The 18,143-nt window shown below is 43.1% G+C and overlaps 1 protein-coding gene across 2 annotated transcripts in view; it reads right to left on the reverse strand.

The window, feature by feature from the left end:
- PGM5 (phosphoglucomutase 5) overlaps positions 1 to 14,817 on the reverse strand; it is a 176,938-nt gene extending 162,121 nt beyond the window's left edge. The window contains exon 1 of one of the 2 annotated variants that reach the window (XM_004440642.3): positions 14,508 to 14,816. In XM_004440642.3, coding sequence (XP_004440699.1) covers positions 14,508 to 14,768 — 261 coding nt within the window. In that variant the 5' untranslated portion in view covers positions 14,769 to 14,816. Of the gene's footprint in view, positions 1 to 14,507 lie in introns of both variants that reach the window. The other variant, XM_087444517.1, reaches the window with a different exon arrangement.
- Between the last annotated feature and the right edge of the window lie 3,326 nt (positions 14,818 to 18,143).

Genomic DNA, 18,143 nt, shown 5'->3' on the forward strand with positions numbered 1-18,143 from the left:
ATGTAGACTTCCAGTCACCGAGGCCCACCTGGCTACAGCCACTGCTGAGTGCCGAATCTGCCAGCAGCAGAGACCAACATAGAGTCCCTAATATGGCACCATTCCCAGAGTGATCAGCCAGCTACCTGGTGGCAGGTTGATTATATTGGCCCACTTCCATCATGAAAGGGGCAGCACCTTATTCGTACTCAAATAGACACATAGAAGAGAAGATACACACACAGAGGAAGGCGGTGTGAAGATAGAGGCAGAGATTGGACCCATGTGGCCAAAAGCCAAGGAATGTCAAGAACTATGACAGCCACTAGTAGCTAGAAGAGGCCTGGAATGATTCTCCCCTGGAGCCTCTGTAGGGAGTGTGGCCCTGCTGACACCTTGATTTTGACTTCTGGCTTCCAAAATTGTGAGAGAATACATTTCTGTTGTTTTAAGTTGCCAATTTTATAGAAATATGTTAATAGCAGCCCTAGGAAACTAAAAGAAAATCTGTAAACTACTGCAAAATCTATATTAGTTTCCTGTGGCTGCTGTAGCAAATTGCCGTAAACTTGGAGGCTAAAAACAACAGAAATGTATTCTCTCACTGTTCTGGAGGCTAGAAGTCTGAAATCCAGCAGGGCCACACTTCCTCAGAGGGCTCCAGGAAAGAATCTGGTCCCTGCCACTGTCAGCCTCTGGTGGCTGCCCAGCGTTCCTGGGCTTGTGGCCACATCACCTGTCTCTGCCTCCGTATTCAAATCACCTTCTCCTCTGTGTGTCTGTTTCCTCCTCTTCTGTTAACTCTCCCTATCTCAATTAGCCCAAGACAGGTATCATCAGGAAAGGTACAGCTTTCAAGACCTAGTAATTGACCAAAGAAATATAACCTTTGGAAGCCCTGTTGTATAAAGAAAAAGCATTCGACTTGAAGTGAAAAGATCTAGATATGACTGTCTTGGCTCTAACCCTGAGTAGAACAAACCACTTCACTTCTCCGAGGCTTGGTGTCTTCATCTGCAAAGCCGAGACGGTACAGGGTTGTGAAAATTCACTTAAGATGAGATTATATAAAAAGAAATCTTTGTGAAAGTAAACATGACACAGATTATGCTATTGCCTTCCCCAAATCTCACCCCCCTCCCCCAACATCTAAAATAATTCATTTTTAGACAGCAGATTATCCCTTAAACTACCACTTCACTTTCTGAAAAAGTCCTAGAAACACTACCCTCCGCCAATATAGCAGACAAGGAAAATTGGTCTATTTACATAATTAGCTTTGGCTTTGTTTATAGCATTGGAGCAGGCAACATCTGACTTTTATTCCTGAGTGAAACCCAGACCACAGCCAGGGGAGGTCCAAGCCATGGCATTCTGCTGCTCCCTCGCTGACTTTCCCAAACGGGGCACTGGAGGAACCGCCACTCCCACACCATATGGTCTGTGTTTGGCTAGAAGAAGGGGAACCCCACCCAGCCCTGTAGAAAGTACACTAACCTGGGTGGGCTTTACCGCCACCGAGGAACATGTCCTGCGGTTCCTACTAGGAAAGGTGGGCAAGGTAAACCCTAGTTCACTGTCACTTACATACACACATAGAAGGCACACGGATACAGATCCCAGGATCCACAGGTAGCCACGTGAACACTGTCACACGAGCACCTGCAGATACATGTGAGGCATCGCTTTCCCAGACACCCAGATACATAGATAGACACAGCGTGAACTTGTTCCTAACCAGTCTTGCCTTCTAAATGCTTGGGAAAGGGGGGACATAGCAGGGAGCAGTGTGCAACTATCATCATTTCCCATGGTGCAGTTACTTGTGATCTCTCTGTGTCTATCCTTCTAACTTGATCCCAGTGCCTTCCATCGACTCTTAAACCTCCCCTAAATTGTATCACTGTTTGCTTCACCCATGAATGGGCTTAGCAGGTACTGAGGGCATCAATGTGCCCTCCACATGCCACAGACCAGTGTCCTGAGAAAGAGAAAATTTTATTTCCCAAAGCTTTGTCCCAGCACTTCTATTTCTTTACACCAGGGCCCATACACAACTATTTTGTGTGTGTGTGTGAGGAAGATTAGCCCTGAGCTAACATCTGTTGCCACTCCTCTTTTTTGCTGAGGAAGATTGGCCCTGGGCTAACACCTGTGTCCATCTTCCTCTACTTTACATGGGACGCCTGCCACAGCATGGCTTTGATAAGCGGTACACGGATGTCCGCACCCAGGATCCGAACCTGCGAACCACAGGCCGCCAACGCAGAGAGCGCAAACTTAACCGCTACGCAATGGGGCTGGGCCCTGACACAACTCTTTTTCTTAATGGTTTTATTCCTGATGGCTCCCTCTTTTCAGAATGCTAACAACTACTCTTCTAAATTAGATTTAGTATGCATTCAGTTTCTAATTAGCTCAAATTAAAGTCCTAGAAAGCAGCAATGCACAATTTAAACCCTCAGGCTAGAATCTCAGAGAAGGTGCAGGATTTGGACTCCAAATGAGTTGTCCCCAGTAACATAAAACTAAAAAAAGGGGGATTGTTTTCATGTGTGAACTCCCTTAAATTAGTCTTCCCTTTTATGATTTCCTTTTAGCTTTAAATAAGTCATTAAAAAAAAGAGTCCCAAAGAGAGAAAAGAAAAAGTAAGCCCGACATTCCTCAATATCCTCCGTTCACGGTGTCATATCCCTGTGATTCCCAAAATGAATCAGAGAGACTGAAGAGAGCAATAAACAGACACTTCCTTGATGGTTCGCAGAGAGAGTGTTGTACAGGACCACACAGCACCACCATGTCCATCTACGAAGTGCATGGAAAGCCATATACACAAAGACGCCTGTTTCCTGTCTTCTCAGTTAAACAAAAAACAAAACCCACGAACAAGCCCAAAGCCGGGCTGCCATGGATGGCAGGACTTCAGTCTTTCGGGCCCAGCTGTCAGAAAGGAGTGCCAGCCCTTTAGCAGTGCTGCACATGAGTAAGCAGAAGATGGCTAAGTGGAATTTCAAGAAATAACAAACTCAAGACATGGATGTGGTTATCCAAACATCAAGGGACTTCTCCATTTACACATGGATAATTGTGCAGTTATACGCTTTGTTACGTGGAGACTGGATGGGAGCAACCGAGCTCATCCTCAGCTTACCATCCCCCTGGAGGTCTTTGCACACACCCTCAGGGGCTGGAAGCAGAGATGAGAGCCCATTAGCACCAAACCAAGATGGATTTCACATTCGATTCCTGACATCTGAACAAGTGCAGAATAGTCACAGGCATCTAGCAGTTTGGCCCATGTTCTGTTCCTCAGTGAGCCCACCAATCCTCAAGATCTCACTGAGAAGATCAAGCAATCTAGCTTTCCTCAGGTGCAAAATGGGGGTGGTGAAATTGGAGTTTACATCCCTCCTGATGATTAGGTAATTTAGTGCTTGGAAAATGCTGCGATCTCCCCCCCCCCCAAAAGCCCCAGTAGACAGTTGTACGTGATAGTTGCACATCCTTCTAGTTGCTGTATGTGGGACTCGGCCTCAGCATGGCCAGAGAAGCGGTGCGTCAGTGCGCGCCCGGGATCCGAACCTGGGCCACCAGCAGCAGAGCGCGCGCACTTAACCCCTAAGCCACGGGGTTGGCCCAAATGCTGCGATCTTTACCTTAAGGTATAGGGCTTGGCTCACAAAACAAGAAAGGGTCCTGTTTGCTGCCATTGTATGAGGTGATCAACCCAACTGGATTGGATCCTCCTAGGTCAAGAAGGCAGAGTTGAATGCCCTGGGATGAGCTGAGACTTTGGTATCCAGTGGGAAAAGATGTGAAAACTGACTTTACCACCTACCGGCTATGTGACTTTGGGAAAGATCCTGAATCCCTCTGGATCTCAGTTTTGTTATCAAAAAGATCTAAATGATCATAGGACGGAACATGAAAACAGGTAACACAGCCAAGCTCCAGGTCAGAGTCTGGCACCCAAAACATGTTCCTTTTTTGAGCATTTAGGAAGTACACATAAGCAAGAAGAAAATAAAAATCATCTGTAAACCTAAAAATGACCTCTGTTATTTCTATGTGTCTTGGTCTCTGTTTTTTGTTTTGTTTTGGTTATTTTTTTTTTTTTGCAGGAAAGGATTTGCCCTGAGTTAATATCTGTTGCCAATCTTTCCTCTTTTTTTTTCTTCTCGCCAAAGCCCCAAGCATGCTTGTATATCTAACTGTAAGTCCTTCTAGTTCTTCTATGTGAGCCACCGGCACAACATGGCGACTGAAAAATGGGTGGTGTGGTTCCGCCACTGGGAAACGAACCCAGGCCAACAAAGCGGAGAGTATGGAACTTGAACCACTAGGCCATCAGGGCTGGCTCTCTGTCTTTTTTTTTTTTCTCTCTCTCTCTGTTTCAATATTTATAAATTTTTATGGAAGGGATTTTTGTGTAGCCTACATCTTTCACTTAATATATCTAGCCCTTTCCTGGAGTCTATCTTTCTGTCACTGAATATTCTTCCACAACACGATTTTAGTGGCTGTATAGTGTTCCATTATTTAAATGTACCATCATTTATTGACCAGGTAAAGTGTTCGTTTACCTAAAGTTTTTATATGTGAAACCAAAAAATACTTGAGGACTAAATCCACACTATGGAAAAAATCAAACTGAACGTAGTTTGCCAATAATTAAATAGAAAATTAGTCATAACATGCCTGCGTGAGTACAATGTCTCCTTTCTTCCCTCACCACCAAACCTGCTCACTAAGAAACTGCTCAAGTCCATGGTAAGGAGTGATAGGACCACGTCTGTAACCTTATCTCAACCTGGACCTGCTTTCATTGCCTCTATCTATGCCCCTGACTTGCACTGTCCACTGGCATGTACCATGCTGGCCTGCTGACTTCTCCATGTTGTTGAGCTCACCGCAGAAAGCTGTCCTTGCAAGACAGATTCCTGCCAAGGATGGTAGGATTTACACTGCTTATATTTATTACAATTGGTCCATCCAACTCCAGCATAAATTCTGTTTATTATCATAGACATATAGGTCATTTGGGAACATTTAGTCACCTCTTTCAATTCTATGAAGTCTTCAAGCATTTCTAACATCTGGGACTCTGTTCTACTCTCTTCTTGAATATATCTAGGGAAGAAGATATATTTTTGGGGGGATGTGTCCTATGCACATGTGCACACACATACGGTACATAATAAACTATCTAAATGCCTAAGAGCATGTTACATCTGGCACTTTTATGGTAGACAGGAATTTTATATATATACACAAATCATATATATAATCCCCAAGCAAAATACTCAGTATCTTTGGCACCTTTGTAGATAGAATATATATCTCTCTTTATAGCTGTTTTTCTCTGAGCATTTGTCACAATTAATTAAAATACATTTACATGAATCTTTAAGTAAATTCCATCAGACCAGTTTCTGTCTGGTTGGGAAATAATTACTGGCCACTTGCTAAGTGCCTCCACCCCCTATAGTATGTTTCAGTGAACTAAAGACCTCTGGCAATCATAGATTTACAACTCAGCAAGATTAAATAATTTACTGTTATTTATGACAGCAAAGCTGGGTCTTCTGTATTATATTCCACATTAGCATCTGTCACTTTACATTTAGGAGATCCTGTCCAAAAAAAGATTATGCCTCCTCACCAAACGTTCAGCAGGGCTGCAGGAACAGGCACCCTGACAAAGATCCTGACAAAATGCTTTAAAGCGTCGATAGTGCCTGCAGCTGTGCATTTTCAGGCTACCCAGCAGATTAGCCTGGAGTCTCTTAGCCTCTGCTTAGTCTGTTCCTCTCGGTAATCTCTCACATGGCCCAGTCCATTAGGCTTGAAAATCCTCATGAAATGAGCAGATTAAGATCTGGCCTCAATAGGGGGCAGTGGGGCAGGAGGAGGTAGGGGTGAGGGGAGTGTGCTCTTACTACAGCCTGAGCCTCAGAGAAGTTTAAGGTGGAAAAGCGTGGCATTGACCCAGCGAATTCATAACAGGAAATAATGCACAGACCATGCAAAAAAAGTCCTTTATGTTAAGTTAAAGTCTATGCCAGAGCAGCTGCTGCCATCTCAAGTACCGTGGCGGAGTGTGAATGCATGTGTGTTTGTGTGTGCGTGAGTGATTGAGAGTGTGTGTGTGTGTGTGTGTGTGTGCTGGGAGCGGGAGGGGATCATGACTTCAGCAGTCGCCACCCAAGCCTTAGCCAGAGGCATGGAGGAATGCCAAAAGTCAAGAGGAAGCCTTACCAGAGCAACTGTGGTCAGCTACTGAGACTGAAATGCACATACGCACACATCCTTTTTTTATTCTAATCAGAGGAAAACAGTTTGGTAATATATGAACAAATAAAATAATTAATAATCCATTATCACATTCAATCCTCCCAACAACCCTGGAAGATGAGGGAGGCAAGCATCATCACTTTCCCTATTTTTATAAATTAGGAAACAAACCCTAGAAGGCGAGGTGACTTCCTCACAGTCATACAAGTTGCGATGGTAGTACCATGATTCCAATCCAGCTTGTCATTTTTTCTTCGTTATTCTTTACTGATGTGTTTAGTTACAAAAGCAATGCATATACGTGTATGATTATTTAATAAATAGAAGTAGAGTAGAAAGAAAAGGATTCTTCTTCCCCCCCCATACACACACACATACCCCAGATAGACCCACTGTTAACTGTTTGCAGTGTGTTTCCAACTCTATTGTCTATGCCTAAACTATATACACAAAAGTGGGGTCGTGCTACAGATGATACTCTACTAATTGCTTTGTTTCACTTAACAAACTATCATTCATATCTTTCTCATGTCACATATAGATTCATATCCTTTGTTTATGGATTTTAATGCATCCATGGTGTGGCTGTGTCATAAATTATGTACCTGTTCTCTACTGTTGAACATATAGACTGTTTCCAAGTTTTTGTTTAGCAAAATGCTGCAGTGAGTATTCTTGTACATAGACCTTTCCACATTTGTGCTAGAAAACCTACAGGATAGATTCTTAGATGAAGGGATCCTGGATTATTGGACAAGTACTCTATTAATTTAAACATATACTGCCAAACTGCCTGACCAAAAAGTTGTATCAATTTAACTTCTGCAAACAGTAGGCAAACATGACAATTTTCCAACACCCACACCACCTCTGCGTATTTTCTACTTTTTTTCAAATTGAAAGATTGCTTTTATTTATATTTCTTTGGTTATTAATGAGATTGATCACCTTTTCATGTGTTTGTTGTTGACAATATTTCTTTTGGATTGTTTGAATTTTCTTCTTGATTTGGAAAAGCTTTTCCTATATTGTAGATATTAACTATTTGTTGTAAAACTCTCATCTCAGTATTTTGTGGAGTATTTTGACCAATAAACTTTGGTCTTCTGATTTCAAATTCCTTTCTCTTTCTATTAGTAAATACAGAACTAGATAGCCCTAGATACAAAATGGGCCTCTTATTAAGAGAAAACAATGGAAAGGCAATAATTAAATATTATATTTCTACAAAACACTTATTAGGAGAGACTTGGAAAGGGAAAGCAAGACTTCTGTGACTTTACGCCAAGAAAAAGAATTTCTTTGGGGATTGAATGTTCCTGAAATTTTCTCTTCAAACAAATATAGACATTAATCCAAAATCTGACGTCACTAAAAACGTAAGAGATGAAAGATATTTAAAGACTCAGAAAATGTGGATTTTAACAAGTCTTATGTATACTCTAGATATCCTCTTATTCATAATTAATGAGAGTCAAGTCAGATGAAAGGACCTAAAACTTTCCCTTTGGCTCTGCAAGGATAAACAGTAAAGGCATATTGGCCAAATCTTGAGTGTTTGCAATTAAGTGTCAAGGCTGTAGGCTAGCTAACAAAGGATGTTCCAGCCCTGACTTTCTACCTTCAATTTAAAAATCCCTGGGAAATGTAGACCTTTTTTTTCCCCGCCTATTATTCCCAAATAATCCTGCTCAAATTCTATTACAACGTTTGTTCATGTTACTGTTGTCTAACAGAAGAGTGGTCAGGGTTCAAAAGATGAGGGTTAAGGTTGGTGAAGCCAATATCTATGCTTAGATTCCTCAAAAATAGGTTCCAACTTCTATTCCTTAAGTCTGTACAGAAACTAGCAAACTTCCAGAGTTCACAAAGGGCTCAGAGAGAACAGATGTTTTATAGAAAATTCTTAGGGCAAGTTTCACACATAACGTTGCTGATGTGTGCCTGTCTTTTCAATAAACATCCTTATGCTTTATCACAAGATTTAATAAAGCAGCTTAGTTATAACTGCCATCTGGGACTCTGGACACATTAAACAAAGCTTAAAATAACCCACAACAGCAACTGGGAGGGCCCAGCTGTTCTCAAAACCTCTCCCACTCCTTTTATTTCCCCATAAAAAAAGTGAATGAAGACCAGGGGCTGAAAGTATCAAGACTGAGCTGACCCAAACAGGGACATGGATGGAAGCAAGGGCTCCCTGAAGTTTGCTATTGCTCATATAACAGATTTCCCAATTCCACAATTCAGGGATGGGGATTTGGGAAGGGAAGCAAGATAGAGTTATGGAAGGCTCTTTAGGGTTTTCTAATGTATTACAAAACCTCCCAATGTCTGGGCCACAGTGGCTCATTCCATTAACCTATTCTATTGTGAACCCCAGCAAAAAATACAGAGCAATGACCACCCAGTTCTTTTTCCCTTCTAGAGACAAGACCTGGAATCAGCAAACCCCAGATTTCCAGATCCTTTCCAAGAAAGAGGCGCAGCTTCCTTCTTCTTCCCTCCCTATAGCCCACGCACCACCATATCCCATTCCACTTCCCTTCCAAACCTATGTTCCTTGTCTTTAGGGCCACACCACAATTTGTTCCCCAGATAATTCTAATAAATGCCAAGGCAAATGTATTCTCATTCTTTGGAGCAACCACCTTTTCATGACCCATTGGAATCAAATACCACCTGTGCAGGCATCTATCTGGAGGGCACACCCAAGTCCCTTGTTCACCCAGCATTCCTCATACAATTGCACTCCAGCTTCCCCCACTAAAAGATTTCACGAGGCATTGAGCAACTCTTGAATTCTGTAATTCAATGTTATTATTATTATTATTATTATTATTATTACTACTGATCATCATATGGCCAGTACAGTGCATGGCTGGTCAGCAAATGGATTTTCGCTTGGCTAAAACTTGCAAGAGAGCTATAAGTGTTTGCAAAGGGGCCCGCTACATGTTTTATTCAACACATGCAGTCAAATCATTATTATCTGAGATGTATTCAGTGGACCATAATAACACTCCTTTACATTTCTTAGTGCCGTGGATGTTACAAAATGCTTTCATAGGCAGTGCTTCATCTGATTTCCAGGATAATTCAGTGATGTTGTCATACCCAATTTATAGATGAGGAAACAAGTGGTTTCTAGGCATTTCAAGAGGCTAAAGCATGTGCCCTGCAACTTGTACGGCAGAGCCAGGAAAAGAAGGCGAGCGTTCCAGCTGCCGATACAGTGCTTTTTCCACCGTACCTCAGTGCCTCCTAGGCTGAAGTCAACAGTGTGTGGTTATCATATGAAGAAATCTGGTTTGGGTTTGCCAAAAAATGTGTTTGTAGTATTTGGTGACCTACCTTTATTTAATCTATAGTTACTTTTGGTTGTAACAATCTGTACCTATCAACAAAAAAAAAGTAGATTTTAAATGCTAAGTTGTAGAGCTGTGCTGTGCAGTACGGTAGCTACTAACAACTTGTGGCTATTTAAATTTTAATTTTAATTAATTAAAAGTAAATAACATATAAAGTTCAGGTCTTCAGTCACACTAGGTGCATTTCCTATGTCCAATAGTCACACGTGGCTAGTGCCTAAGACAGTGCAGGTTATAGAACATTCCCATCATCACAGAAAGTTCTGTTGGACAGTTCTGATATCCAGTGTCATCTCCAGAGACAGAAGACTAGAAAAACTAGTACCATCTTGAGGCAGACACAGTGCTGTCATTTGTCCAACATTAAGGGTGTTTTAGGACTGAAAAAGAAGATGAGACTAAAGAGGAGGAAGAGAGAGAGATGCTCTTAGCCTCAGATGGACCCACCCAGAGAAGGGCAAAGGCATTCTTGTAGCCACTGTGTTGCACTGAGCTCTTGAACGCTTTAAGAGATTAGAATAAATTGATACAGAGAGGATCTAAACCCCTAAAGAGGATCTGAAGCAGATGGAAATAGAAATAGGTTAAGAAATCAATTAGCTACAAGCTAAGTCTAATCTCAATTCATTTAAATTATACTATTTACTCTTAGTACTTTGTAGGGGTTTTTTTCCCTCTACAGAGTATGACATAGCTTGTATCTTTAAAGGGGAGTTAAAATACTTCCGGGGATTTCTTAGATAAATTCACATAGGCATATATAAACTATAAAAACAGGTAAAAAGGGGCTGGCCCGGTGGTGCAAGCGGTTAAGTGTGCGCGCTCAGCTTCGGCGGCCCAGGGTTCACCAGTTCGGATCCCGGGTGCGCACCAACGCACCACTTGGCAAGCCATGCTGTGGCCGCGTCCCATATAAAGTGGAGGAAGATGGGAAGAAGTTAGCCCAGGTCCGGTCTTCCTCAGCAAAAAAAGAGGAGGACTGGCAGATGTTAGCTCAGGGCCGATCTTCCTCACAAAAAAAAAAAAAAAACAGGTAAAAAGTATCTTTTCTCTCATTAATCCCTTCAAGTGGATTATATAAAAATCAAAGAGCCATAGTGATATTCAAAAAATCAAAAGCAAAACAAAAGTCATGTCAACAATGGAGGTGGCTGTTTCACCAAATCTTTACTCTCAAAATCTATAATTAAAAAAGAGAGAGAAATAAACATATATTCTCCTTTCCGGAAGGAACTATATTACAGATGACCAAAGCCCAACTGTGGGGAAAATGCCCAGTTTATAGAAAAATGCCAGCTAAAACACGTAGATGGAATTTGGGGATTAGAATATCATCATTTTGAAACCCCTAATGAAATAATCTACTCAAGATACGATCATTAATGAATGCCAAAACAATTGGGTAAAGAGGATAAGGAACTGAATACTCACATGGTACAAAGTTCACCCAACAGGCGACTGGCTGGTCCCAAGGAGGAAAATAATGGAAGATACAGGCAATCAGCAGCATAGCCCCATAATCATCTCAGCATCATGAATGATGGGACAACCAGAGATTATATTTCCCAATATGATGCAACATGGATATATACCACTGCCTGTGAAATAGTCTTGTAAAAGAAAAAGTTGACCCTCAATCTAATCAAGACTCGAGAACTAATTTCTAGTTCAAAAAAAAAAGAAGGAATAGAGTGAAAAGTTAAATGACACCATAAAGAAGTAATCAGAAAATTCCAGAAGGCGGGGGGGGGGTATTCTACAGGATAACTGACTGACCTAGTCTCTTCAACAAGTCAATTTCATTAGCAAAATTAAAATAAAAATAAAGAGGGAGGTACATTCTAGGTTAAAAGAGGTTTTAGACAGATAACCAAATGCAATGTGTGTTCCTTGATTAGGAGAAACTAGTTTGAACAAATCAGCTATAAAAAAACATTTCAGAATAATTGAGGAAATCTGAATGTGGACTAGGTAATAAATGACGTAAAGAAATCATTTATTTTGTTTGGGATGATAATGACATTGTAACTGTCAAGGAAAATGTTCTCTTTTTTTTTAGAGATCCATACTGAAGAATTTAGGGGCAAAATGTCATTTTCTTTAATGTATTTTAAAATCCTTTAGCTCCCAAAAAAGATAAAACAAATATAGAAAAATGTTAATAATCTTTAATAAAAATGTTTAACAAATGTTAAAAATGTAAAGTTAGGGTATGGGCATATAGAAGTCATTAATCTATTCTCTCCACATTTCTGAAAGTTTGACATTTTCATAACAAAAATTTTTTAATCCCAAATTATACAGGTGTATGTCTGAGAATCTATTTCAAACTTTCTGAGATATTAAAATATACGTAGTATAGTTTATCATTTTAGAAATTCCAAACTTCTGTTCTCCTCCAGTAACTATATAATCAAAGAGCAACTATAGTTTTTTGTAGAAAGTTGCTTTGTAAAATTAACTTTTCAATCAAAACCAAGATTTTTCAGATAGAGAGAATGCAGCCCACCTAGTTAGAGTCAAGTCAGTTCAAAGAGAAGAAATTCTACTTTTCTACTATTCTTCTACCCCTGTTTATGAATATCCAACAGGAAATCAAAAAAGGCCAAAGCGTTTGGAATCGAAGCGCATCATTCCTGAGTATAACTCAGCAGCCAAGTCAGGAGGCAAGTGCATTCCCACCAATTTGCAATTAGTCAAGACCAAGTTTGCTCATGGTTATACAGTCCCTTTAAACCACCTTTCTCCCCAAGCCAGCCTTCTGATCATTCACTTTGCTTTTGCAAAAGCCCTCAAGAAGGTGAACAAAATGAGGAAAAGGTTACTAAAACTGGCTGTTTGAAATTTTGATAAATGTCTACCATTTTCTTCACCCATGCCCACTCATTTTAGAAGCAGTATTTTCAGATTATTTAAGAGATGGTGCTTCTATGTGGATTTCAATTTGTCATGCTGTCCTTCATAACAGCTGCTACGTTAAATTTGACTCTATTTTAAGCATATATTAACATATGCTAACTATCTCCTAACGGAAACTCCACTTTTAAAGTTAATAAAATGTGTTTACCAGAGAAGACCCATTGAAGTAAGAGGTTGAAGAGTCCTTATGGTAAAGTGTGCCAAGAAATATAAAGCATAAGAATAATTTGCCCATGCAAATCAACAACTGTAGCTTCAAAAATATCCTGACCCACAATAAATATTGGACAGGCTATGTTTCTCTCATTCCCTGGAAAAATTGGCCCAGGAAGGAGTATGAAAGCTGCCATAGCTCTCCCAAGGCCTGTTATTCTCCATCATTCCACAGGAACAGCTTTGTCAGACAAGAGTGAAAGACCATTTGTCAACCTCTCTCCAGATCCCTGATTCGAGCCAGCTTTCATCCAGCCCAGTGAGGAGCCAGAGAGAAATGCAAGCCTTGTATCTCCAGCAGCATCGTCTGCTGGGGTTGGAACCACCACTCCCCCACCCAATTCACCCCGCAGGGCCCTGTTTCTCCCAACTGCTTTTGCTTATTTGAAAAAAAAAAAAAAGAAAAAATCCTCTTTCCCCATCCCTGAAAGACTGAGAAGGGGGAATTACGCTAGACAAATGTGAAGCCTGGACATCCCCAAAGCTTCTTTAAAACACAAAAATGAGAAAATAAAAAGGAGAAGGTTGGCAAGGAGGGAGGGAATCCAAATGCCACATGATCGTTTAGTTTCACTTTTTAAAATGTTCACACTCATTTATACATCAGCAGAGATTTCACTTAAAGAAAAGTTCCATGTGTGTGGGTCTGACCGCTTTAAGAAGGTTGAAATTACTCTTTTAGACAATGTTTCCCACAGAGAATTCAGAGACCCCTTAAGTGAGGTATCCCTCTTGGCGAAGTCCTTGAGATGCTGCGGGATTTGGGAAGGAGGAAATTGGAGTATGAGGCTATTTGCCAAATGGTGCTTCTAGTTGTAAGATAGGGAGGAAGGAGGGAGGTGGAGAAATGCCCAAGGTCTGAGAATTTAGATTGCAAAAGGAGACTGCAGAGGTCGTGGGAGAATGGAGAGGAAATGAAGAGGAAAACTGACAGGGAGAAGAGGCATGAAATGTCAAATGCCAAAGGGCGTCTTGGAGAGAAGTTGGGAATTGCTGTAAGAAAGGCATTGCAAATCTCATTTCAGACCATTTAGAGACATGCCTCCCGGCAACTGAACGCCCAGGCTGTAGAGCATCGAATTGATCTCCACCCCATCCCTTCCCTAATCAAATCAATCATGCAATAATTCCACGGGCTTAACGAACCAATGATATTAAAAAAAACCTTCAGGGTCCATGCTTGCCAAATACGTCAGGAATCAACACTGGGGTGTGTGTGTTCTGAGACAACACTACTGCTAAATTTGGCAGAACCAAGATTTAGGGTGGAAGAAGAAGATTGCAAAGAGGACATAGAAGGAAAAGGAAAAAAAAACGATGTTGGGAGCCTACGAAAGAAGTCTATCTTAGAGGGAGGTTGTGAAAGCGGTCAGAACAAATACTTCTGAAGGGCTGGGGAAGAGAACGTGGAAAAGAAACATGAGCAGGTGCCAGGCGTGGGCAGAGTCGGAGGAGAGTTCATGGCGATGTGGCAGGTTCAGGATGCCCGGGGGGGCTCAAAGAAGGGCGGGGAACCCTTAAGGCCTTTCGGGCGGTGGATGCTAACACGGCCCGGGTGTTCCGGGTGTGCCAGAGAGGCTGGGAGAACGGCGGTGGCGGACGCTGGAGGAGAGGACCTGGCAGAGCTGCAGAGCTCGGGTCCAGGTTCGTCCAGGGGGCAGCAGGCGGGAGGGGTCAGGGGCGGGGAGAGGGGACGGCGGCGGGAAGCGAGGGGCGGCCAGGTCACTCACCCCGTTGGCCGCGGCCATCTGCACCACGATCTCCGTGGCCGTCCTGCTGAAGTACCTGCCGTCGCTGCCCACCACCATGGTGCAGCCCTGGCGGTCGCGCAGGTCAATGGATGACAGCACGCTCTGAATGAAGTTGGGCAGGTAGTTGCGCTGGCCCTCGAAGAGGCCGGTGGGCCGCCGCAGCCCCCCGCCGCCGGTCGGCCGCTGGTCCTGGTAGGGCGTCGTGGGCACCGTGAGCACGGGTATGGGGCTCCCCTCCATGGCGCCTCCTGGCCGGTCCTGCCGCGGCTCCCGGGAGCCAGAGGGAATCTGCAGCCCGCCGGGGCCCCCCACCAGCCTGGCGGCGCGCCCGGACTCCGCCTTGCGCCCCGGTCCCCTCCCCAGCAGGCCCGCGCCCTGCGCCCTCCGGCGGCACCGACCGTTCCTCGCTCTCCGCGCTGCCCCTTGCTGCCCCAGCAGAGTTTGGCCTCTACCTTCCAAGAAAGTTTTCTCCCGCCCAACTTCCTCTCCAGCCGGATCGCCCGAGATGCCCGCAGTTTCTTCCCCCAGCTAGACTCACTTTCGAGGCGTCCCAAAAGCCCGTTCCCAGTGCCAGCTACCCTGACCCCGGCGACGCCTGTTTGCGCGCCTGGCCCAAGCCTTCCCTGGAGATCGCTTCTCGCCGGGGCACACCCTCCGCTAGAAAATACCCTGGGAGTGGTGAGAGCTTAAGCAGGATTTGGGGTCCTCTCCCGCACCCCTAGCCCCTCTCCCCACCCCCCATCGGCAGCCCTCTCTCCCGGTCTCCCTGGGAGTGAGCAGTTTACAAGCACAAGTTTCTTTTTTGAACAAGGACAAGGGAGGGAGCTGGGAGGGGGCTGAACCTTTTGCCATCAGCGAACAGCCCCAGCCAAAAATAACCTTGGAAAGGCGAGCTGAGAATTGTTATCTTCTGCCAGCGCTGAAATTGGAGGCTGGGCGCTGCGTGTCTGTGTGTACACATGCCCCACCACTACCATTTGTTGCAGGGAATCACATACTGTCAGGCCCTTCAATGCAGCAGGACTCACCCTGCCATCCACCCTGTTCCCCAGGCTCTCTCAACGAAGCACACTTTTCAATACGGAAACTTCTATTTTTTCCTGTTTGTTGTGGTGGTTGCAACAGTAGCAACACAGACACACGTTTCCTTATTCTTCTTGCCCTTCTCGTCCTCCTTACCCAGCTCATGCTTAGAAACAGGCTTGTCCCACACTGTGTTTGTTGGTGCTGCTGAGCTCTTACCAGGATTAATCACCTTCCACAGGAAGAGGGTAAAGCCCTTTTTAATATTCTGCCAGGAACAAATGAACAAACTCGAATTAAACAACGGCAGGGTACCAGGAACTGTGCTAGGTCCTTTCCCCGCATCCTCTCATTCTGCAAGGACTAGAGATGGTCTGACTTGTCTCCATAAACCTACCTACAATCCCAAACCAAGAAATACCCTACAGAAAATGGGAGTGAAGAGAGAATGGACTAAAAGAATAAAACCTAAAGAGGAAAGAAACAATTCTTATTTTTGCTTCTATCTCCTTTTACCTCAAAGCATTTTTGCACCCACTAAGGCTACTGTTCTGAAATCTCCTGCTGCTTCTCCCCCAAATATTGTCCACTTCCTCGAACTAAGTTTGACTTGCTGTGGGGTTATACAGTATTTGATCGTAGTAAGACAGCTGTGGATAACGGCTCACACTTACATGCTGTTTTGCATTTGATAAAACACTTTGCATCTGCTTTCTCTTTGGAGGCTCAAAACAACTAAAAGAAGCAGGAATGGCATTCGTATAATTCCCATTTTACAGAGGAGCAAAAGGAAGCTTTCTGTGAGGTCAAGGAAGTGGCCAACATGGCACTTATAGTCAGTCCAGATTCTTGTATGGCCCCTCCTCTCTTTATTAATATCATTCAACTGTGATGGGGAAACCACTGAAGCCATCAACTGAATCCTGTTGGGACTTGTTAGCTATTCTGGTAAATCACAAGGAATTTTTTTTTTTTACCTCTGCTCTCTCCTTGGGCCCCAAAGGACCCATTCTCCTGTAAAGTTCCTGACTTTATTATGATTGAGGGAGACTTGGCTTAGCACCAAATAGATAGAACCTCAATACTTCTAAGGATTTGTGTATATCTTTATGGTGTGGGGTTTTCTTAATCACTTTCTAATAACATTTCAGTTTTCAAGGAAGGACAGTATCATTCCCAGAAGAAGAGAAGGTGGTAAGTCCTTTGCCCAGTAAAGAAGAAAAGGAAGTAGCCCCCAAGCCTCAGAGGTCCCGGAGGACCTCCAGCACTCCATCGTTCCACTTCCAGCACCTGCCCCTCCCTTGACATCACCATCATTCTCCTACCACAGCCCAGCTCCTTCCACAGGGCTGAGGACAAGTCATGCACATCACAGACAAGATTTTACAGTTTTACCAGCCAAGAAGAAAGCCTCTTCCCTTGGTTCTAATCCCAAAATTCCCAAAGACTCATTGGTCCAGCTTGAGGCAATCCACCCAACCACATAGCCAGAACCCCCCAGTGAAAGGGAAAACAGTTCCTCCAAAGTAAGGGGGTGCTGTTCCCCAAAGGGAGGAGAGACGGGTGACCAAACCATAATTGTCCACCATGTATTGGACACTTTCACTGATCAAGTCATTGGAAAATTATTTTTCTTTTCTCTGAATTCATATAGTACTTTGTATCACTCATACGGAATGTTTCACATGCTCTACACCTTTCTATGTATGTCTTCTCTCCTCTAGCTGCATGTAACTTTGGAATAATTCCTTAACCTCTCCTCACCTCAGTGTCCTCACTGTGAAATGGTGATTATTATAACCCCTACCTCATAAATTGTTGGAAATATTAAAGTACTCAGTACAGTGCCTGATGAATACAAAGGCATTTGATAAATGTAAGATGTTCATATTATTGCCATCAATATTGTATTCATCATTATTATTAATGTCCTTAATAGCAAGAACTACAGTTTATATCTTTGTAGGCCACCACTGGACATAAAGGGTCTTCGGGCATAGGTGATATTCTATAAAGGTTGGTTAAATTAATCTGTGGTTTTTGACAATGGAAACTCAAGATATATAGAGTAATTTGCCCTTGAAACGTACAAAAAGGGTTTATCAACTAAAGAAATCTCTTCAAAGCTGCCCCCAAACTTGATCAAGTTAATTCCAATAAATTTGTCACGGTGATGGAGAAAGGAACCCAAGAGGGCCCCACAGATAAGAAATGCTTTGCCCATAGTTGCTTGCTGGTAAAATGAGAAGGTCGGATTAGATCAGTGTTTCCCAAAGGGTTGTCCTCAGAACACAAGTGCCTGCCAAATGCTGCACAAAGCAAGAGGTTCGTGGCCAAGTAACTTTTAAAAATCCTGCGCACTCTGCCCCTTCTTGGAGCTTCACAATGCACATTTTCACATTAAAAGCTCTAAGAGGTCCTACAGACAAGACAGCAGCTTCACTTTTTTTCTTAAACTGGTGACTTCCCAACCTAAACACACACAACCCGTTTGCTTAACGGAAAGAGACTCAGACTAGCTTTGTACACAACCCGTTTGCTTAAGGGAAAGAGACTCAGACTAGCTTTGTGACTACAGCTGGTGACAACCCC

Source organism: Ceratotherium simum, chromosome 20 (genome assembly GCF_057802395.1).
Source record: "Ceratotherium simum simum isolate JZ-2026a chromosome 20, ASM5780239v1, whole genome shotgun sequence".
Lineage (NCBI taxonomy): Eukaryota > Metazoa > Chordata > Mammalia > Perissodactyla > Rhinocerotidae > Ceratotherium > Ceratotherium simum.